This window comes from Pundamilia nyererei, unplaced genomic scaffold (genome assembly GCF_000239375.1).
Source record: "Pundamilia nyererei isolate P.nyererei 1_Seehausen unplaced genomic scaffold, PunNye1.0 scaffold00157, whole genome shotgun sequence".
In the NCBI taxonomy this organism is placed as follows: domain Eukaryota; kingdom Metazoa; phylum Chordata; class Actinopteri; order Cichliformes; family Cichlidae; genus Pundamilia; species Pundamilia nyererei.
Genome location: NW_005187558.1, coordinates 1,347,996 through 1,370,724, shown reverse-complemented (window position 1 = coordinate 1,370,724; position 22,729 = coordinate 1,347,996). Strand labels below are relative to the sequence as shown.

General features: G+C 43.1%; 1 protein-coding gene across 1 annotated transcript in view; it reads right to left on the bottom strand.

Annotated features, from left to right (window-relative positions):
- The window catches only part of LOC102212850 (rho GTPase-activating protein 20-like), a 31,343-nt gene extending 8,736 nt beyond the window's left edge, over positions 1 to 22,607 (bottom strand). Inside the window, exons 1-13 of the mRNA XM_005745306.1 lie at positions 22,316 to 22,607; positions 19,676 to 19,761; positions 12,476 to 12,652; positions 11,194 to 11,343; positions 10,605 to 10,646; positions 10,258 to 10,342; positions 10,033 to 10,110; positions 9,731 to 9,797; positions 7,872 to 8,081; positions 3,794 to 3,984; positions 3,032 to 3,196; positions 2,214 to 2,317; positions 1,579 to 1,768 (exon numbers count right to left, since the gene is read on the bottom strand). Coding sequence (XP_005745363.1) covers positions 1,579 to 1,768; positions 2,214 to 2,317; positions 3,032 to 3,196; positions 3,794 to 3,984; positions 7,872 to 8,081; positions 9,731 to 9,797; positions 10,033 to 10,110; positions 10,258 to 10,342; positions 10,605 to 10,646; positions 11,194 to 11,343; positions 12,476 to 12,652; positions 19,676 to 19,761; positions 22,316 to 22,408 — 1,638 coding nt within the window. The 5' untranslated portion in view covers positions 22,409 to 22,607. The remainder of the gene's footprint in view (positions 1 to 1,578; positions 1,769 to 2,213; positions 2,318 to 3,031; positions 3,197 to 3,793; positions 3,985 to 7,871; positions 8,082 to 9,730; positions 9,798 to 10,032; positions 10,111 to 10,257; positions 10,343 to 10,604; positions 10,647 to 11,193; positions 11,344 to 12,475; positions 12,653 to 19,675; positions 19,762 to 22,315) is intronic.
- Between the last annotated feature and the right edge of the window lie 122 nt (positions 22,608 to 22,729).

The following is a 22,729-nucleotide window of genomic DNA, read 5'->3' as shown; positions in this document are numbered from 1 at the left end:
ACACACACGCACACACAGATTGGAAAAGATAAGCAAAACAGCCACCCAGTGAGATTATGTGTAACTAAATAACTGTAACTTTCCAAACAGACCACAAATCAGCAGACTTTGTATGCTTAGGGTTTCAGTGACTATATGATGGGCTCTGGTGGGCGAGGGGCCTTCCTATGTGGGCTCTGGCTGTAGAATTAAGCCATTCCAGGCCAGAATGGCTGGCTAAGACATACGGTTGCTTCACTGCAGACTTCACTTTATATACACAAAAATACAGAGAAACTGCAGTGATATTCATGCAGACTCTACTCCAACATTGTCACAAAGTAGTTCGAGAGGTAAATTAAATTTCCTGTTTTTGTTCTTGTTTTTCTTTACAATTAACGAGAATTAACCCCGGTGACACTCACCAAACTAGATGCTGTGCATATGTTTCTCTATACGAGAAGCTAAACTTGCCGAGTCTTGTTCTAAACTCGGGGATTTGAAGCTTAGCTGAATGTAAGAGGCTTATGAGTAACTGTCAAAGATCACATGTGAATGAGACTGACAGTGCGCGTCTGTGGGACGGGGGTTTGCGTGTGCGTGACTGCTGTGTGGCAGTGGGTCAGCTCCTGATCTGAGGTGGGCAGTCACATCCACGGGGAAAGCCTTCAGTCTGCAGACAAATGGCTCTCGGCCTGACGTGAAGTATGCATGTGAGCACTTAGTGTACGTATACACCTGTGTCAGTGAAGCCTCTGTAACTTAACTGTCAGTCAAATTCAGGTCTCTGCTTGGTCACGAGCAGTTTGCTTCTGTTTTTTCCCTCCAAATGTTAAATTCCTCGCACTCTGCAAACTGCCTGTGGAAGCAGATCAGAGCACTTTGGCTTTTTGAGAAACGCATTTTCTTGCGAGCGGGATGATAACAACGATACTACTCTAATCTCTATACATTAAGAAAATTTAGCTGCAGGCAGCAGATCTCAGGGTAGTATGTAGATGGGAAACAAAGGAAGTAGGTCTCCTTGCTCTGTGTAACCTAATCCTCCTATTAGCACCTCTGAAAGTCTTTAAGTTTCATGCTGTGTCTCGTTTATTTTGCATGTACAAAAACCAAAGTGTAGAAATTTGTGGTTTTTCCAGAGGTTCTGTGCAGAAGTATTTCTTGGCCCCGAGCAGGCAAACTGCTCCGCTGTTACACTGAGACTCATATTACTCCAACAAACATCTCCCTCAACTCTCAGCAAGAAGGCTGGATAAGCGTTTTCCCCCAACATGTCACATTATTGTACTAAATGTGACCAGCCAAGTTAAAGATTTTATATTTCAATAAGTCTCTAAAGCAGGGGTAGGCAACTCCAGGCCTCGAGTGCCGGTGTTCTGCAGGTTTTAGATGTCCTTGATCCAACACAGCTGATTTAAATGGCTAAATTACCTCCTCAACATGTCTTGAAGTTCTCCAGAGGCCTGGTAATGAACTTATCATTTGATTCAGGTGTGTTGACCCAGGGTGAGATCAAAAACCTGCAGGACACCGGCACTTGAGGCCTGGAGTTGCCTACCCCTGCTCTAAAGTGTCCATAGGCCTGTCCCGTCTCACCTTTTTAGTGGCCTCCCCTTCCATCTCAGGGGTGCTTGGCGCCGGAGACCAGAGCATGCTGGGAGCAATGCAGACAGACAGGTTGAAGGCGTTCATCTGGTTGTCGTCGGCACTGCCCTGTATGCAGTGGAGTACCGCGATCACGTGTCGCAGCAGCAGCAGATTGTCACTGGGAAGGAGGTGGAGGAGCCTAATGGGAGTGGGGCAGGAAATGACGGGAGGAGATGAGATCAAACACATTACGAAAAACATCCTCGGTCCCTGCTTCTTCCTTTCAGTACGGCTGCTTGTTTCTGCCCGGACGAGAATTTCCACTGTTGCTTTTTCTCCTAAGCAGAAGGAATTTTGTTTGTTGCTACTGGAAATACACACATCCCTGCTCTCTGTTTTTAGTTCTCATTCTAAACATAAACTGTAGGTAATTAAAGGAAAAAACCAACAGCGTCTAAGGTGTTGCTCTACCACAGGCCACCAGAACAGCCATTTATTCAATCTTTCCTGTCCTGTGTTGCTGACTTATGTAAAATGCGCGTAGGATTTGCATCTTCTTGTCAGACACTGACAGCTATACGATTAGCAGGACGATCACGGCCTTAGATATCGCATGTTTTAGGATTTCAAGAGAGATCTCTTACCTCTGGACAGCTGGTATCCTCTCCTCTCCTCCTTCCATCGCTTCCATCCACTGGTCATACAGGTCCACGCACAGCATGCTGCCTGGGATATTTCGCAGGAAGTCCTGTATGCAAAACGTTTATAAGTGAAGCTGAAGAATGCCTTATACTGACAGACAGGCATTATAGACTGGAAGCAACTGTCAAAGGGATTTTTGCTGCTCTCACTTTTTTATGGCTTCATCTGTGGTTGTGGTTCTTTCGATCCTAGCTTGGTGGTCGTATAATAATCACTGAACAAATCCAATTATGTTAGTGCATTTTTACTTGTGAAATTAAAGTTAGGCTACTGGCACAACAGGTAGGAGTTGTGATGATTGCTGACAGTGATATATCTTCCTCAAGGATACTTTAGCATGCAGACTGGAGCAGCCAGGGATTGAACCGGTAGACTAGTAAATTACTTCCTCTCCGTCCTGCAATTTAAAGGGCTACAGCCACCCCTTTATATCACAGGAGGCTGACAATCCTTGCACTCTATGTGGAAAACAAGTGAAACAAAATTTAAAAAGGGAGTTGGACCATCTCTAAAAAATAAATAAATAAATGAAAAAGAAGAAGGCCCGAGCTACTCCCTGGATGCCCGACTGTATGACAGCCGTTTGGCCTGGATCCTGAACAATGCTGCACCTTGTGTGTGTGACTGGCCGCCTGCCTGGCTTTGCAGAGACAGATTATCCTGTCTGGACTAAGGTGACTTTGGACCAACATCAGTCGTGCCTGTTTTCAGTTTCAAACAAGAAAGAGAGACGGGGGAAGAGCTGTGTGTGTGTGGTTACCTTGAGGACAGCAGCGATGACGAACACAGACTGGTGTGTGATCTCCGCGTCCTCGCTCCCACTGTCCAGCCTGTCTCGGAGCTCCCGGCAGGCTTTTGCTCCAGCTGAACGCCTGAAGACGCCTCTGGTGTATGGCCCCTCCAGGTACAGAAATGCCAGCATGTCCTTTGGGGGAACATCGAAACAGAAGGTTACCGACTTGTTCGGTTTAATAACATTGTCATTTGATGAAACAGGAGAACTTAATGTCAGAGATTACACAAGCGGGAGCTTGTGTAATCTCTGGCATTTCATTCCACTGAGGTCTTAATTGCAAAGAATTCCTGCCAGAATTTTTATCTCGATTTCAATTTGGCACCTCCCTTTAACAGATTCTTCTGTGGACCAACAGGAGGAACGTGTCTGAATCAGTGTTTCTACAAAGAACGAAAGAAAGACGTCTCTCTTAGAGGACACCTCAGTGAGAGGGTCACTCACTCCCAATAAGAAGAATGTGTACATTAAAATATATTCTGTTTCCAGGGAAAAAAAATCTGATTTAATCTAAAATGGAAAATGGGTCCGCCAATTATTTTAAGTGGTTGGTGGATGTATTAAAGTCATAGAATAGTAAGATTGCAGCAGTAGAAGTCAAATAAAATGCTCCTAAAAATAATCTACTTTCTCACACCCTCAAGTCTCTCGTTCCCTAACTAAACAGTCAACCTGTGTTCCCTCAAGTCAGGGTCCTGACCCCTGTTATGTGAACTCCACTCGGCTTACCATGACAGGTTTAGGCAGGCCGTTTTCTGGAGAGCAGATGGAGCTCAAGGGCTGTCCGAACAGCCGACCGTGAGCGGCGGAGAGCAAGGTTGGGGACAGGGGCACGCCGTCCAGCTGTGTGCTCGAACCTCTCCAGAAAGGCCAATTGATTAGAGATCTCTTTCTCTTAAAAGACTTCTGCTGACCAGGCTCTGTGGGTAGGAAAATAAAAATAGAGGAAGGAGAACTTTAGTTTGAGATATAATCAAACTTTTGTTGTTGAGTAATGGATGGCGAATGCGCCCCAAGGTACGTTCAGGAAACCAAACTGTTTGATTCACATAGCTTCAAAAGTGCAGACTCAGAAACTGTTTCGTAATGTTTACTTTTGTGGGCCTGAATTTCGGGCAGAACTGCTTACGAATTGCCCATCAGCGTCAGATGCAGGAGCTTTTCATCATGCATCATGCTAACGCGCTGCTCATGGTTGAGAAATGAAAACCAATGAAAGCAGATGTGATAGACGATGGTTTACTCTGTTTACTCATGCGGGTGCGTTTAACAAAACCTCATAGCGAGCTGATATAGGTCACATCTCTGCTTTCCTGTCTCAATAAAGGCTAAAAAGAACATGTGCATGTGACTGCGTGTTCCCTTTCCTAAGTTTTTGCACAGCAGTGCAAAGGCACAATGTCTGCCTGTGTAGTTCAAGCACCAGCTCAGCAGGTTTTTGCATAGCACGTGTGCACTGAAGTGCCTATAAATAAGAATGTACATTTACTTTAGCGTGTAATTAGACATCTAAAATAAACAAGCAGTTTAAAAAGCTAGTTTTAGCATGATTAACTCCCGTGGAGCGCATTAGAATTACAATTAGCTGCTAAACAGAAGAAATGTATATTTAATAATGACTTAATTTCTTTGTGTTTTGGACTGCTGATTAAATAAAATGTCACTCCGGGCTGAAATGCATTTCAAAAACCTTGATTCATATCACAAATGTTATGATAATGACTCATTCGTCACTAATTGTGGCAGCACTGCCTTTCTGAGCCACCGCCGACGTTTTTAGACAGGCAAAATGTGCAAACAGTGCATTAAATCTCTTAAAGGGCCATTGTAGTGAAATGTAATTGTAGCAGCTTTGAATTGCCAACAATCTTGAAATGATAACATTTATGTTATTAAGCGTCGGTGATTTGTATCCAAGGGTGGGACTCAACCTAACAAACAAAAGATTCTTTCGGTGGGCGGGGGACCCATCGGCCCCGAAAGGGCCCTCAGAATACACGGCATACCTCACATAGAATTCATTATTTAACAATCTGCCGTGGCGTGATGCCCAAATACACTCTGGAACAAAGTTCAACAGTAACAGATTTACTGGCCTGTTCTGGCACTTCTCAGCAGGCCTTTGCCATCACTGAAAAAACATGACCTTGGTGTAAATCAGGTGTTACATCATTACGGCTCTCGAGGCAGGGAACCGTTTTAGAGACAGTGGAATGAGGAAACAGACACAGACGACATGTCTGGGTGGGCAGTCTCTGTCATCTTACACTAATCTTCTACTGTGTTATAAAACAGGTGCTAGATGTTGTATTTCTCTTCATTGACAATGAAATTACCACAGACATGACTACACAGTGACGTCAGTGTCCTGTAATAGAAACCCCAGATTACAGGTGCTGACATGTTAGTAGTTTACTTATTTCATTTTTAGGCAAATGGAATAATCTTTCATCTTTGCATAAATGCAATAATTCTATTCGATTCTTAGTTTTTCCAAATAACCAAATCAACACTGCCGGTGTAGCTAGCTCTAGAGGATGGGCCAACCTGGCTCTGTCAGTGTTGCCAACTTAGCAACCTTGCCGCTATACTTTGCGAGTTTTCAGACCCCCTTAGTGACTTTTTTTTTTTTTCAAAAAAAGCGACTAACGACAAATATGGCGACTTTTGCTGGTGTTATTAGGAAGACGTATGACCACTTTTTGACGTGAAAGCACGTATCGCTCTTACTCTCAACAAGCAGCGGTGCTACCGTGGGCACCTCGCCCGTGCCGAAGCGCTCACAGGCGGCGGATAGTCCTCACGCAACACTCCCCCCCAGCTGCTGTCAGAGCAGGAGACGTTCACCCCTACGCGTCCTGCAAATGAACCTCCAGTGAGCGAAGCCGCTGCTCCAGCCCTGACTGTAATGACGTCAGTTCTTCTTTTACTCTTACTTTTTGTGGATCACAAGCTTTAAACCTACTTAAAACACACACACAGACTTTTTTGTGTGTCTATGTGTGTGTGTGTAACTCCGCCAGAGGGCTGTTTTGGGTCACAAGCCCGGATAAAGGAGGAGGGTTGGAATGACTAAAAAAACAATAATTGCTAAAAGAATTTAATTTGTAGTTCCAAATATATTCAGAATGCATTTAGGGTGTTTTTTACTCACTTTACGTCTCGTCCAGGATGCTATTTCTCTCTCCTAAAAGTTAGGTTACAATTACATAAGCATGACAAATTATGCAAATTATGCGATGACGTCATTTAGCGACTTTTAGGACAACCAATAACGATTTTCCTTACTGAGGAGTTGGCAACACTGGGCTCTACTGAACTGTAGGAAATGAATGCTTTGACAAGCAGACTTTAAGCCACTTCCAAGGGTGGACATGCCAGTAATATGGTTCATATTGTAATGGGAACATAGAAAATCTCTTCTTGCAGTTGAATGCACAACAATACCTGTTTTTATAGGTCTAGTACAAAATCTTAGCTCATTTTTCAAGTGCTGAGACAGCATAGATCTGTGTTGCTGTGTGCAGTGGTTCTTTATCCACGTTCAGCCTCACTCTCTGTTGCTGCCATGAGCCACCTCAAAGGCTTTTTGTCCAGTTACAGTATCTCCCCAGTAGACTGGCACAAACTGGACATGAAGCATGTTGGGGAACAACTGGAGGAGTTTTATTTGTCATACACCCGCTAGTTGTTAAACATGTACAATTTCCTGTGTGATTGTTTGAGAATAAATGGCTGAAATGAGGCTTTTGTCAGGGCTACAAGCCAGTAAACACATATTCGTTAGCTTTCTGGTTGGGCGCGAGCAATTAGGCATGTATGGTGGCGGGGCTGTTATGGAGAGATTACGTAAGACCCTGTTGTGCCTGAAGCAAAGGAATCTGAGGCAAAGCTTGCGGTTGGCAAACTGGAGCCTACTTGACTGGAAAACACACATTTTTTTTCTCCTCTGCTTCTTCCCGCCACTAAACCTCATCATGTCCTTTTTCCATCCTGGTCTCCGTACCCGCAGTTCATCCTCACTCCTGTCCACCGTCATGTTGTTTTTCTTCCTCCTAATTTATCCGTACCTCTCCGCTTTAAGGTCCAAGTTTCAGTCTTTTGGTCTGCAAATCCTTTCTCTCTCTGCCATAGTTGTCTGTTTCTTTTTCCTTCACCTCTACTGACCTTCCACACTTACTCAATAGCTGTGTCATCTCTTTCTACTTTCCATCTTCCTATTCCCACATTTATCCGGTCCTTCTGGGGTTTCTTCCTCTTTGTCTGTCCGATGTTTTTCTTATTTTGACACCGCGTCTGTTCCAACCCCTGCTGTAACCCACCGCTCCATTAAAATGCTCTTCCCACCGTCGATGACGCTTTTTTCCCCCCTTCTTGTCCACCTGCTGATTCAAACTGAGGACTAACAAACACGACGGTAACCTCAAAGACGAGCACAAACATACTGAAATGTTTTATATAAGTGGAACTCGCTCTGGGAAGTACTTTCAGTTCTGTATTAATACTTCTGTATCCTCATATTTCCTCTTGTGGTTTCACAGTGAGTTAGATTTATGGATGGATTCTTCACAGTGACCAACCATGTACTCAGAAAACCTAAGCTGCCACGGTAATGACAAAAACAACAATGTTTACTTCTCTCACTTCATGAATCTTCCGTGGTGCATGATGGGCCCTCATCAGAATGCTACCGTTTTAAACCCCAAACGATTAACTTTAAATACTTAATGGTGGATGTAATTTTAATACCTACTACTAATAAACACAACCAAAATACCAGACACATACTGACTATGAAATCCCTTACCTAAAAGTTGAGTCTGCCCAACGACAGCCTTGTTGGGTTTCAGTATAAATTGGCACTGCGTGTCTGGAGGGAGACACTGGTCCAACAGAAGAACCCCTGGGCAGTCTGTGGGACTCAGCACATCCTTCCCTCCTCCTCCTCCAAGTCCTCCACAATTGCTCCCAACGTCTCGAATGTGGCTCATCTTGATGCTGAAGGGAAACTCGTGGCCTGAATGAAAGGTCAAAGTTTAGCGCTGGAGGGCCTGGTGTGTGCAGTCTGTGCACCTCACATGATGCTTTAAAAAAAAAAGGGGCATATACAGCATTGCATTTCGCAACACAGCGTCATAAATTCTGTGTTTGCGTGTCAGGAATTCTGTGTGGACTACAAAACAAAAGATTATGGTAACACAAAAAACCCACAAGAAAACCACGTCCTCTGAAATGTTCCCAGATGGTGAGTTTTGAACCACTGATGCATGCATAGAAGTGAGAAGTGGAGAGTTTTTTTCTAAATACTCATTGAGGAAGAGACGCTGTGTTTCTAGATGTCAGTACGTTTTGTTATTCACCACATCCTACATCATTACCCAACTGTTGAACTACTTCTTTTAAGGGTGCCTTTAAAAGGGAAATATTTTAAGGTAATCAAATTCAGCCATATCTCTTGTGTGTCCCCGATGTGACTGGAGACCCATAAAAACACAAGAAAGAGACCTTGTCTCCTTGTTCCTTTTCTCCGCAGATCAGAAAGTGTGTGTCTTTGAATGAGGCGCTCAGATTTGCAGCTGGTTGTGACATCAAAACTAGATAAGCACATACCCCAGCTGGTCAGCAGATCTGCCAAAATAGGACAGTGAGCCATTGTTATTTCCTAGCTAGAGCAGCTTCTCCAAACTCAAGGGCCAAACTGTTTGTTCTACGAGCACAACGTGCCAGCAAGTGTTAACAAATTACGCAGCTAATGATATCAGAAGGCTGAGGGAGAATAGGAAATTATGGGAACCAGTAAACAAAAGACTGTGTGTCAGTTACTGCGTTTTTTATGTTTTCTTTTGTTCTCTGGTCCTTACTGACCTCAGATTGCTTTTTTTTGTCTCCATTTTTTACTCTGCTTACTTCTTCCCTTCTCTGTACTGAATTTTAAAACCCATGAAATCCCAGCAGGGTCCCTCTTGTTTCTGTGCTTTTCATTTTCTGCTGTCAGACAACACCGTGCCTATGAAGTAGCACGCGCAAACCATGTTCCAAGCTTCGCCTCTGCACTGATAAAAACCTGATTTTATAAAATCATGATACACGCACGGAGGCCTACGCTGTGCAATGATTTGGCCTCATTTAGATCTAAAATGATCACTTAAAGCAGAGGTGTCCAACTCCAGGCCTCAAGCGCCGGTGTCCTGCAGGTTTTAGATCTCACCCTGGGTCAACACACCTGAAGCAAATTAGTTCATTACCAGGCCTCTGGAGAACTTCAAGACATCTTGAGGAGGTAATTTAGCCATTTAGATCAGCTGAAAACCTGCAGGACACCGGCCCTCGAGGCCTAGAATTGGACATCCCTGACTTAGAGAGAAAGACAGAAGCAAAATCATGGCTGCATCTGATATATGGATGGATTACTGCGCCAACTGGCTGCTGCAGTCATTCATTCACAGAGCGCTATCTAAAAAGGCCGTGGGCATCAACGGCTTAGTTGGATTTAAAAATGCCGATAAAACTGCGGGGTCTTCATGAAGGCTGAAATAAAGTTCTGTTTCATAACCAGTTCGAGGTACCTGTGAGACTTACATAAACTCATTAAAAAGGGGTATAATGTGACTGCTTTAAGCTATTTTTTATTATTTTGTTTTATACAGTGATGTCAGTAGGACTCACCGATAAGTGGATATGGAGGGTCATCCTTAATGGAGCTCACCCACAGCCGGTGGTCTTTAACGCAACCCTAAAAAGAGAAAAAGAGAATCACTTTTAATGAGATTGCAAAAAGAAACTCCTTTAGTAAAAACTGCTCTGACACCACTTCAGCCATCAGGTTTTGCACTGTTTCACAGAGCTTGTGAATCCCAGAAGGTCCATTACTGAGAGCCTCGAGAGAGTTTTGTAGCATCGCACGACAAAGTTTCATATCTAGCGATCATCAATCACTGGATCCTGAACACAGGCCTTCGGTTACTTACTGATATGCTGAACTGCAGCAGAGCCATGCGGATGACTTCAGTGGTGCTGTCTGTGTTGCTGACCGCAAGCGTCTTGGCCTGGTGGAAACATTTTTGGGTAAACATCACGGAAATATGTAGATGTTTGTGTGATCCGTAAGTTATAGTGGTGCTAGAGATGTTATAATAGCTGTTTTTGTGCTGACAGAGGCAATAAAAACTCACGGGGGATGAAGGGAAACTTACATATGCACAGTTTCCAATATCCTTTGCGAAGATTTTCAGAGGAATGGTCTTTGGGTCGTCCTTCTCTTTTCCCTCACTTATCCGACTGAGTTTGGTGGAAAACAGGGAATGGGAAGGAGGTCAGTGTTATAGTGAGAATATTGTTTTAGAATAACACTTTTGTATAAGTTTATGAATTTGTCTGTTAATACAAAACATTCATGCTGTGGAGGCTTCAGCTTAATCATTTTATTCTTTAAAATCAAATCCTTTCTGGCCTGTAGAGGGGAATCTGATTTGCAAGGAAGAACTTTAAGCTAAACAAAGCATTAGGGCCAAAGAAAAAGAACCTTTAATCAATATGTTACCTGTTGACGAGCGCCAGCCACTTGTCCTTAGTCTCTTCAGAGCTGAAATGAAATCAGTGATGTTACAAAACACAATCAGAGGAAAAGTAACTGTCGCTCTTGCTTTGTTATGTAACTCCCGCCGTTAAAAACCAGACTTCCCCCTGGAGCCATGACTGGATTCCTCTTGATGGAAAATATAATGGGTGTGTTTGTGAATGGGTACACAGGTGTAGATGCTGCTAAGGCAGGTGCAAATATACGGCGCTGAATACATCTGTACGTGCTGCATGTTTGTGCCTGTGTGTGGTTACTCGCTCTATTTTTACTGAGACAGCTTTATGACTGAAAGCTGCCTTTGTGCTTAAGCTTTTTATGGATTTTGCGGTGGGGTTCTCTACTATACTGTACATCTGCACCTCAGTACATTGCGTACTTTTCCAGAAATATTCAGGAGTAAGCGGTTAATGGGCTGGCAATGAATACTTTAGAGGAAATTGAGTTACCTCAAGCTTCTCCTGTTTGATCGAATCAAGATAATTTGAAAAAACATGGCTACATTTCACCTTCTAGGAATTCCCATTCTTGGATGTGAACAATTTGTACATACCTGAAGGTGGCTACACAGTTACAGGTGGGCCAGCCCATCACGAAGCTCCTCTCGGGGTTCGTGCTTCCTTCGCACACTTCCTCCATGCAGTTAGCCGTCCACATCTCGCAAACCCGGACCTGAGCCTTCACCTTGAAATGAGTAGGAGACCTGCAAACAAGCAAAGCAGCATGCTATATTACAGTGTTTTGTGATAAATGTGATAAGTGCTCATATCTATCAACTGGTTTCAGGGTTTCAAGGCATTCCACAAGGAACTTTTTGGGCATTAAGTGCGGAATCTGACTTAGTTTTCTTTAAATAACTGATGTCCATAAACCTCCTGTGGCATATGGCAATCTAAAAAAACACTTAATATAGAAGCAAAATATTAAAAGATTCAGCTATTCTCAGACGTTAAACACAGGCATGCTCAGTAGACATGTATTTATGTGCCACAGCATCTGTAATTATCGAGGGAGATGATCCGAATGCATACATTTGGCAAACAAACACATACTCTCTGCTTTATGGATATAAAGGCGCACGCACACAGACACACACACCACTCAACTTTTAAAAATTTCCCCTCCTCCCTCTTGCTATCGCTATCTTTCAAACACATACACACCAACACACATTCCTCTAACTCACCCTGGGTTCAGCCACAATGTATTAAAGCCAATTATAGCATACACTCTCTCCACTGAGAGGGTCAGCTCCGCCCACTGGCACATGACTCCCAGGACAGACCGCAGCCATCCTGCTGTGTCTGCACTGAGGGGTTTGTGTGTACAGTAAGTACATACTGTAAGTGTGCAGAGCTTGTGTGTTTATGTGTATGTGTGAGTGTGTGTGTGTTTGTGTGGACCTCAAAATTGTCTATGTGCTCTTTGCTTTCTATATTTGAATGTGCTTGTGTTGTGTAGTTTGTGGGTGGGAAGCCCCATACTTTAGGCCCAAGGCAAGCCAGTTTGGCTTTGATCTGAGCCAGGCTTCATATGGATTTAATTGGCTGGGAAATAATTATATGCTGGGGGAAAAAAATGAGGGACAGAGTAGTAAAAGAAGCAGGAGAGTATGTAAAGAGAGACAGGGGGAAACTCCATCCTTCACAAATTTTCTTTTGCTATGACCAGCAGAGAAACAACTAGGAACAATGAAATGTTGCACGGCCGCTTTTTGTTCCTATTTTTCCCTGTTTATGTCACTCTGTCTCTATTTCCTGTTCCGCCCCCTCTCACACTCACAACCACGTATAAACATCTCCCTGTCATTTCACAAAACACTGAAAGAAACTTACTTGGCCTTGGTGACGAGCAGGGTGTCTGTGAAGAGGAAAAGGTGTCTCTCCTGGATCTGCAAGCCGGTCTTTAGCTGTGTTTGGGCGTGACCCAGGAACAGACGGCCTGGACACTCAGCCAGGAAGGCCTGGACTAGAGGACAAGTCTCTGGGCTTACTGGCGTCAAGCAGCTTTCCCTGGGGGGACAAAACCGAGACAACGCAGACGCAAGGAATGATTTACACTATTGATCCCCAAAGGAGAAATTTGTGGTTTGGAGTATGTGGAAGCATGCACTGAAACAACAGGTTTGGAAACACAGTTGGACTGAATTTCTCTTTGCTTCGCTCAACAGCTATTGCAAAATTGCCACAGAGCTCCTGAATAGCTCACAGAAGCTGCCGAGTGACAAGAATAAAAAAGAGTGAAGAAACATTGTGAGCTTGAAACACCTAAAAAGTGAGCAAAGCAGTTGTAATCCACTGTGAGGATAGAAAGAGGAGATTTAAGTAACTCGTCTGAGCAAGACACTTAAGAAAGTGTGCACCTTTCTTACTAATGGATCCAAATCAGGCTCCCCCAGCCCCTGAGATACCTACCACCATCACGAAACTCAAGAATCAAATGAATTTGGATTACCACCAGGAAGACGTTAAGGCATAAAATGTCTGCCTGGCATCGTATGAGGAAACTAGCTCCATCCCGGTAAACACTGAGGAAGCTATTACGACTTTAAGGTCGGGAGTCAATGCTTTGCGGTTTTGAAACAAAACCCATGGTATAGCTAAATCTGAACAACCTTGAACGTTTTGTATTATATTGGCCACAAGACCACGACTTTATTTCCACACACATTTGGTTTGGTGGAGTAATACTTTATTCTTTATTCCTGCATATTTTCTTGTGGAGGGTTTTTTTCCTCCAAACTTATACAGAATGTGAAACAACCAGGAATGGTGTAAGTGAAAGCAGGAATCCCACGTAGCATGTGAGCCAAGCTGTGAAAAGGCTTAGCTGACCCTCCAAATTTGAGCATTCCTCCTCATTTTTCTCCTCATTCCGACTCTTATTCCCAATGCACGTAATCTAACTAATACAAAAAAAGACAAGATTATAGTTTTAGAACATCAGGGAAATTGTTTGGCTGCAAAGAAAAATCAGAAGGGCTATTTTTTAAGACGAGACAAAATCATTTTTTAGAGGAAGAGGAAATCATTTGAGAGCTCCATCCTTTCCTGTTTATTTGGAGGTGGCTGATAAAAGACCCAAATATCCACTTACATACACATTTTAAATCTTTCTCCGCTTCTCTTAGTCTCTTTCATGTAAACAGACGTGTGCAAACACAAACACACACACTAATGCATGCACACACCCTCTTCTTAGGATAGTTTCTCACCCCCGATGCCTACCAGGACACATGCAAGGACACACTTTTCTGCTGCAAAAATCTGAGAAAGAACCAATATTTGGAAGCCAGGGAAGATGAATCTCTGACTCGCCAAAGTCCTTCCAGCTACAGCACAAGCGGTTACGTAATTAATTAACAAAAACCAGACGGCCACGCTAGAGTGCTTTCATATTATTTCTCTTTGTGTGTCATCCAAAAATAAATTCAAATGTGGGCTCAGTAAATTTAATTAGGTTCAATGAATTTAGCCAGCAGAGCATCAGTGATTCAGTGGAACATGTTGGCCTGCAGAACCAGGATCCAGGACGACTACACGGGCACACTCACAGCTTAAAAATAAATAGTTTCTATGTGATGCAGTTTCATTTCTTTTGTCTATTTACCCTTACCCTCCAGTCATATAACTAATGCATTTCTTTCTTTGCATCGCCTTCATATCACAACTATAAATTCTCCAAAGCACAGCTGATAGCTGGCTCTCATTAAATCTTTCAAGATGGCACCATAACGTAATGTTGCACACCCCCTAAAACAGAGAGGGACACCGAAATGTAGTTGAGAAATGCTTCTGTCAGAAGAGCCCACACACACGCACGCACAGATCAACATGGACAATAACACCTTCCTGTAAAGCCTCTTTCACATCTCACTTCCCCACAAAAAGGGCAACATCTTCCGTATTCACCGCACATCCCTTCCTCCTAAATGTTAGAGTGACAGCTGAATCGGACGGACGAACAGCTAATGGCTCCAATGTGCATCGTGTGATGTTGATAAATTGAGCGTCCACCCCGCCCGCGCATACATGGCCACCTTTGTTCAGGCACGGCTCCGTGAGGAGAACTGTTGACTTTCTAAAACACGATATGGGAGGGGGGAGCGGGAGTTGTACAATGAGCTGCACAACGCCGCATACTAATGTCCCCGCATGAATATTTAAGCTGGAGCGGGAAACATTTCTGCATGAAAGTCTTATAAGCATAAATCACCCAGTCTGACAGTCACAAGTGAGTTTCATTTACACAGCAAAAACTGACAGATTTGTGAAAAAATGGCTCCTAATCGTTAAACGCCTGATTGATGAGGAGTTGAGCGTATCGAGATAAGAAAACGACACCATGAAACCGAGAACTACGAAGTTATAAAGCTCGAGGGATGGAATTATGAAAAGCAAGCGTTTCAGAGAATGAAGAAGACAGAATCGGTGTTCAATAAAAAGGCCAAATTTGAATCCCAAAGAAAAGCATCCTCATCACTGAGCCAGACTCTGTTAACTTATTGTGACGGCCCAAATGAAAACCCATCTGCAGAAAGAAATGGAGCTTTTTCACGTGTAAAGAAAAGCCTGTGGCTGTGGCATCTCCTCAGCCTCGTGCAGCAAAAGCACCGAGTATTTAAATCATGAAGGAAGATAAGTAAAGCTTTAGTCATGGACATGAGTATGATCCATCAGGTGTGAGTGCTACATACCCAGAGGGAAAACAGCTGGACAAACAGCTGGAACTTTCTATGCTTGTCTTGTTTGTTGCTTAGCTTTCTTTCCGCTCATTGTTTCCACTTTCTTTTTACCACTTATTTCCAGTTCCAGGTATTTCCCATTGTAACGGGACCTTAGTGGGGCTAGATGCGCTGTTTTGCTTATATTGCTGTGTCTTGATGCACAGTTTAAAGTCTCCCCAGCTGTCAAACAGTCAGCCTAGACAGAACAGACTGACTCCCTCAGGGCAGAAATGACACTTATATAACTCTGTCCATCTGCTCAGCTTTGATAATAACCCTGAGAAGAACGCTGAGTGTCATTTATGTGTCTCTGTGCATCATCTGTGTCATTAATTTGTCTGCAGCTAATTTGTCTTTGGTGGCAAATCTGCTTTTCCTGTATTAAGTCAACACATGGCGAGAAGAAGCAAATAAATGGAAATGTGTTCAGAGCAAACTTTCAGCCTCGCTCTTATTTCTCATGAAACGCGTAAATTCTGACAGGGAATAAAAATAAAGATAGGACGAAAAAGCAGAGGCAGAGATGTCCGTGTTTCCTCTTTCACCGCCTTAAAGGGGAAGCCCAAGCCACAAGAAATTAAAGGGGGAAGAAATCGAAAGGAAAATAATGTAAGAAGCTAAATATTTTATTCATTTTTGTGACCATTCATTAAATTTCAGCACAGTTCAGCAGTCTTCAGTCAAAGCTAGTTTCTTCTTTTGTCTCCTCTGCTCTGCGCAAAGTGAAACAGAGAGCAGATGAGAGACTGGTGAAGTGCAGATAACGTTTTTTAATTTGGAGACCCCCTTCCCCCAACTACAAGAGATGTCACCCGTTGAACCTTTGCATATGTTTCTGTACGAGGAGGGTTGAATCACCAACAGCCTGACCTCTTTGTCCCAGATAAAAGATCTTCAGACAAGCAACAATTGGCATCTCTGTGCACGAAGCAGTGAAAAGAGACCGTCTGTTAACAAGCGGATTTGGGAAGACATCATTTTTGCATAAACACACTCCACTCCGCACCATCGCCCGAATCACAGTGGAAGCTTTTGTTTATCGTGGCATAAAAAACCCCGAAAGCTGCAGTAAGACTGGCAATAAAGAGATTACTCACTTCATTACTCACACATTTCTGAATTACATTCCTACTATAGTTGTAACTAGGTCAGGAGCTTTGATTTGTTTTTATCTGTATAGGTGCCTTTTTCCTTCTACAGAACAACTCCTTAACCTTCCTAAAACCTGAAAAGGGGACTATTTTGCATCTTTCTATTGCTAATTAGACCCCTAAAAGGATGGGAAACACAAAACCAAAAGCTAAAAAAGGCTAAAAAGCTCTACAGATTTGAAGGAAACTGAACAGCCAGGCAACATCTGATTCAGATACACTATAATAACCATTAACAATAACGCACTAACAACTCACTACTGCACATAAAACAATTAAAACTTGACCTTTTTTTGCTCTGCGTGCATCAGATTCATAGGCAAAATACAATGTTAGTTCATCCTGACACCAGTGCCCTGATATAGACGAGGAAGCACACACACACACACACACACACACACACACACACACACACACACACACACACACACACACAGGGATGAGGTCAGAATCAGGAGCTAGAATTGCCTAGGGGCTGTCAGCCATGATATCCTTAACAGAGCTCATTATTACAACCAGGAAATGATTTTTGCATGATGTGCAAGTGGTTGTGTGTTCTTGAATTTGTCATTTTGAGATCCAGATGTCAACAACCAGGAAAAAAACTGAAAACTGAGATGTTTTTAATTTTTTTTACATTTCTAAAAGTCATTACTCAGAAATAAGATTAGATTTAAGATTAAGTAAAGAGGCGTGTGGTTGTCACATTTATGTGTGCGCGGCTGATAGCACGTGAAAGTGTGAGGTCAGGAAGGGTCCATGTGTATAGATTTCATTGCCTGAAGGTTGAAGGAGACCCTTAATCCCCCGCACTGTAGTTGGGAGGCAAAGGGATGACGTTATACTTCGAGATGAAGTGTGAGAGTTTGTGCACGGAGGTGATGTAAATGGCTGCGCTAAAGGTCCAGAGACCCTTCCGGTGCCTCTTAGGGCTGATGGGAAACACAGGCAAGGACGCATCTCAGGGACAGAGGGGAGGGAAAGAAGAAAAAAGAATCTCTTGTGAAAAAAGACACACTCCAAACAATGGAAACTTCACCATGCCAATTTTTTTTTTTAATCCTTCGTTTTGTTTTTTGTTTTTTCCCCCGGTACCTCAGAACTCAGTTCATTGTAGCACTGTTATTTTAAAAAAGTGAACAGGAGCCAAAACTCAGCGCTGTTCACTGACTGCACGAGTCATGAGCAGAGGAAAAAAAAGGGGGGAAAGAGTTCAGAGATGAGACAAAAAAACAAAACAGAAACTCAAATCAAAGCCTGAGGTGTGTTTCACTCTGTAGCTGCTTTAGCTGCTCTGCACTGTTTAATATTTAAACCTGGTTTTTTCCAGCTGTTCTCAATACTGAAAAATGAACTGACTGTGAGTGAGTAACAGCTTCATGAACAAGATGAAAATGCCAGACCAACAGGACACTCAGCAAGTCAGTGCTATTCTCAGAGAGGAGCTCTTAAGCATAAAGTTAAAGACTTGACAATAAATCCTAGCCTATAAGGGCAAGAAGTTATCAACTAGAACAAAAAAGCTGCTTACAATAAAAATTTGTGCAAGGAGAGTTTGTAACAGCAGTAGAGGCTTTTTAAAGAACACAGCAGTGATACAATGATGTGCAACCCCACTGCCAAGACCTGCTGGCACATGGATATACCCATTCTAACTGCTTTAATTGGGGCTCCGGGGTTTTATAACAGCCTGCATGTGGTTTGCAAATCTTAACAACAACAAATATGCATTCATAATAAAAAGTGCCCAGTTAATAAAGAAAGAAAGAAAGAAAGAAAGAAAGAAAGAAAAGCACCTGCTGCATGAGAGTCACATCAGCCCTTACCTACTCTCAGTCATCTAAGCACTCTGCTGGTAGCACCCCTGCACACACATATCCAGACCTTAATAACTACTTCACACACTCACTGACATGTTAGGTTCTGACCCCAGCTGACCTCCACCGGCCTCTAAGCCTCCTGATGTGAGGTCAGGGGTTAAGGGTGACAGCTGAGAGCGTGAGGTCAGCTCACACACACACACACGCACACACACGCACACACAGGTCAGACTTGGACAGACTCTCTGTTTGTCTTTCACTCAATAAATGGTCTCATGGTGTCTCACTCTGCATCCAAACAGAGCATCTACGTTGTCTTTCTAACTCTGTTTAGCACATATGCACACACAGACACACACAGACCCTACAACAACACTGGCCTATTTAAGATTTTGTCGAAATCGTGAAGATTTACCATCCTGATCTCCATAAAAGCTGCCAACAGCAATTCTCTATAATGTAACGCTGGCAGTGGGAAGGCATCAGGTTTATTCACCAGGCACTCGCTTGTAGGTGAAATCATGACAACATGAAAACTTTCTAAAGCCTCAAAGTGTTTTGAAAAGCCAGCCTGCCTCAAAGTGTTTTTCCTCTAAAAACCCCCAAAAGCTGGCACTGGCAGAAAATTAAACAGAGTGCATAACAGAAACAAAGTTTCTAGTAAACAAATACCCTTCCTGGAGGGTTTGTAATAGCTTATTTCCGAAACTGTTGAAGGAGGATGAAGGGATTTGTGAGATACGAGGGTGATGAAAAGCCCGATAGTTCTGATGGAAGTGAGGATTTAAAAGCCCTCGATGAATGAGTCAGAAAGGCCTGGCAGTCTTAATGCTGATGTCTGAAGACACTGAATGTGACAGAAAAGGGGAGAGATATCTGAATCTAAGTGATGAAATTAGACACTTTAATGTGTGTCTGAAATACTAAACACCTCAGACCTGGAACCAAAGGCTTCCACTTTTGCTCATCAGAGGCATATATTTTCTAATCAGTGATTTTTATCTCAGCCTCGTAGCTATACTTTCTTTTTTGTCACCTCATCAAACCCACAGGTAAGTACTTTCTAGGAAGTTTGTGAGTCAGTGCAAATATCCATCAAAATGCATGAAGTCTAGAAAAGTTATGTTTAAACAATCTAGAAAGTCTGTACGTGCAAAAAATAACAGGTTACTAGGCAAAGAAAGCAGGAAAATGACTTTTTCAATACATTAAATTCAGTTTATAAAGCCTTTATAAAGCATGCATGGTAGGGTCAATAGTTTATGAAGAAAAAGGGGAGAAATATGGCACACAGTGGTGACAGCACCTCAGCAGCTCAGTATGTGTGTTTGCTGATACCTGGACGTGCTTCTTGATCTGGTGAGTGCTTTGCTGATGACGAGTGAAGGAGCTGACTGTCGTCTCTGCGCCAGGGTCTTCATCTTCTGCACAGTCAGAGAGAGAGAGGTGAGAGACGTGGGTCAGAGACATTACTTTGCGTCACTGTTTTCGGTTTGGTACAACACGCAATGGTTACAGAGACGGAAGGCAAAGTACACAGTCAGCACTGCTCTGAGCTGGCTGTTTAGCTGTGGTCGATGCAGGAAATACAGGACTCACAGAGAAGGGAAGAAAGCGACTAATAGGAGAAGTGACGGCAGTTAAAAAGGAGGGAAAAGAGGAAACGAGCGAGATGGAGGCAGACAGAAAAATAAGTGACAGCGAGACAGAAAAGATGGCCGGAGCTGGGAAATATATCATCGGCGTGTGATGTTTATGATGGTTCACATATTCCCACTGTGGCACGATAAATGGTGCGCTCACTCACAGAAGTATGGCAGGCATCTTTATGTCCGCCACAGCTATTTCATTTAAACCTACAGCATGCCAAAACCTTGTTAGCTCACAATACCTCCCCCTCCTCCTCCCCCACGACGTACACTACAGTGATTCAATCAGAGGACGGCAAGAAATAATTAAAGTAGCGACCCAAATTAAATAAGACTCAGATTCCTGGAATCTTTTTGGAGTTACTTAAGGGTGACATTCCTCTCTTAACAAACTCCTGTTAGTAATAGAGGTCAGAGTTGCTACAGCCCAGCCCGACATGCTGTGAGTTATTGGACATTTGGAAAAAGGAAAGAAGCATCAGCTTCAATGTGCTTATTTTCTTTTTTTTAAAAAGGAACAATAATTCACAGTGACACGTCTTGCCTGAGATGAATATCTGACACCTACAAATTAGTTGAATTGACTTGATGGTTTTGTGGAAACCCTTTAAATCGGGTTGGGTTTTTCCATTAGTTTTGTGTACGGTAAGTTTGATAATTCAGTTTGTTTCCACGCAGATTTTCAAACGCACCAGCGACGTTGGTGACAGGTGTCATCTCGTTGTTCTGCCGTGGTGACTGACACGAGGCAGGACACCCTGAAGCCTCAAGTCTTAAATTATGCAGCCTGTGTGCTAAAGCCAAAGAGGAAGTCTGCACTGTAAAGCTGCAGGACAAGTACACATTATGTACCTGTCATGCCTGTCACGTACAATTCAAGAAAGCACATTCTCACAGAAATATCCGAGAGGAAAAAACAAGTCCTACTCAAAGAGATGCATGTGGAAACTCTATTTTCATGAGCATTTTCTCACTCGGTGAGGCTCTGGCTGACAGATTGCATTTCTCACAACTTCCTAAGGCTGAGCAGAGCCCAGTGTGTTGCAGACAGGCCAAAGAGCAGCAATTGCTCAGAGAAGGGAAAGAGAAGAGAGGGGTTGGGGTGGGCTACAGCAACATCATTTGTAAATCCATAACACTATTTTTCACTATAAAATTCCAGGCCTGGAAAGTGGTGAAATACTTAGAAAGCACCAGTGTACTGTGCAGAAGTAACTAGTGGAGATCATATGAGTACATATTATATTTGCCAACCATCACGCACATCCTGTTAACCTATGGTCAACTTTTCTAACCCAGTTGTTGCTTTCAGGAGGCATTTCGGCACTTTTATGTTCACACTTAGCGCTCACATCCTCCCATGCTGAAAGCTGCAGTTACTTGCTTTAAACAGGCGTGAGGAGGGGGCGCTACGCGTTCGTTCAGCAGCCGCTGGGAATCGTCTGCTCTATCAGCGACGAAGATCTGGAGGGAAATATTTACATGAAATAATTGTAATGCATAGCCCTCGATTTACAGCACAGGCGGTAATGTGGAATGACACGCAAAATTGTGTTTATTTTTCCCCTCTTCTGTTTAAATACTCTATGCTCTCAGTGAAGAGAAGCCACGCAACTAACCGAAGCGCAACATCCATGCCCGTGTTGCCTGTGAAATTAACAAATAATCGCTCTTTATATTTTTTTCTGTTGTTTGGCTTCAGCCATACTTTCTGCACTCAGCATGAAAAAACAAAGTAATGACCCGTTTTGTTTTTCAAGAGTTTTTCTTGGGTAAAAAGTTCAACTTTTTATAGAATAATAATAATAATAATAAATCACAAGTTGGAAAGACCAGAATCCAGTCCTCTGGTTTTGCTTTTCTTTTTTCCACACTTAAGATTACACTATTCCACGTGCACAGGGTGCACAGGGTGGATCCACACAAGTCTTCAAGGACAAACCTTGATCAAGCCTGTGAAAAACTGTGATCACATAAACGCTCATACTATGTACAATCACAACGACATGGACGAGGAACAGTCAAGCGTCTTAATTCAGATCCTCTAGACGTGATGCGCAGCACACAGATGAGGGTTTAAAGACTGGTTTTTAAAAATACATTTAAAAAAGACACATATCAGAAAATAACACAATGAAGCCAACAAGCCAGGAACAGAAACGTGCGTTCGGTCTTTGAACTCACTCTTGCAGATACTGCTCTGTGTCTTACATCTCATATTGTCATTCAAAAGTAAAAGAAGACCCACAACAAGCGCACCCGATGCGCAAAAACGCGCACACGTGAACAGAAAGTGCGCCTAGATAACGTTACATTACTTCAGATGTACCTTTTTGCTGTCGGGAAGCGCCTTGCTCTCTCCCGTCAGAGAGTCGGACCTGTTCTGTCCCATGGTCCCCTGCTGCGGTGACATGATTTCCATCAAGGCTGTATAAATCCACGGGTCCGAGCGCACCCACGGTATATTCCCATGATACGTAAGTAAGTCCAAAAGTTTATCCGGCGGAGAAGGGAGAGCGAGCCAGAAACGAACCCATGATGGAGAGGTCTGATCTAAAGTATGAAAAGCGGTGACTGCTCTCTTCTGTCTGTGTGTCTCTCTCTGAGCGCTGTTTGCTCTGAGCGCAGCGGTTACGGTGTACTTCAGCTCACTCTGAACTTCAAAGTTAAAGACAATGAGGTACACAGCTTCCGTCCGTGCTCTTCAAAATAAGCCCATCCAAAGATATCACGAGACATTTTT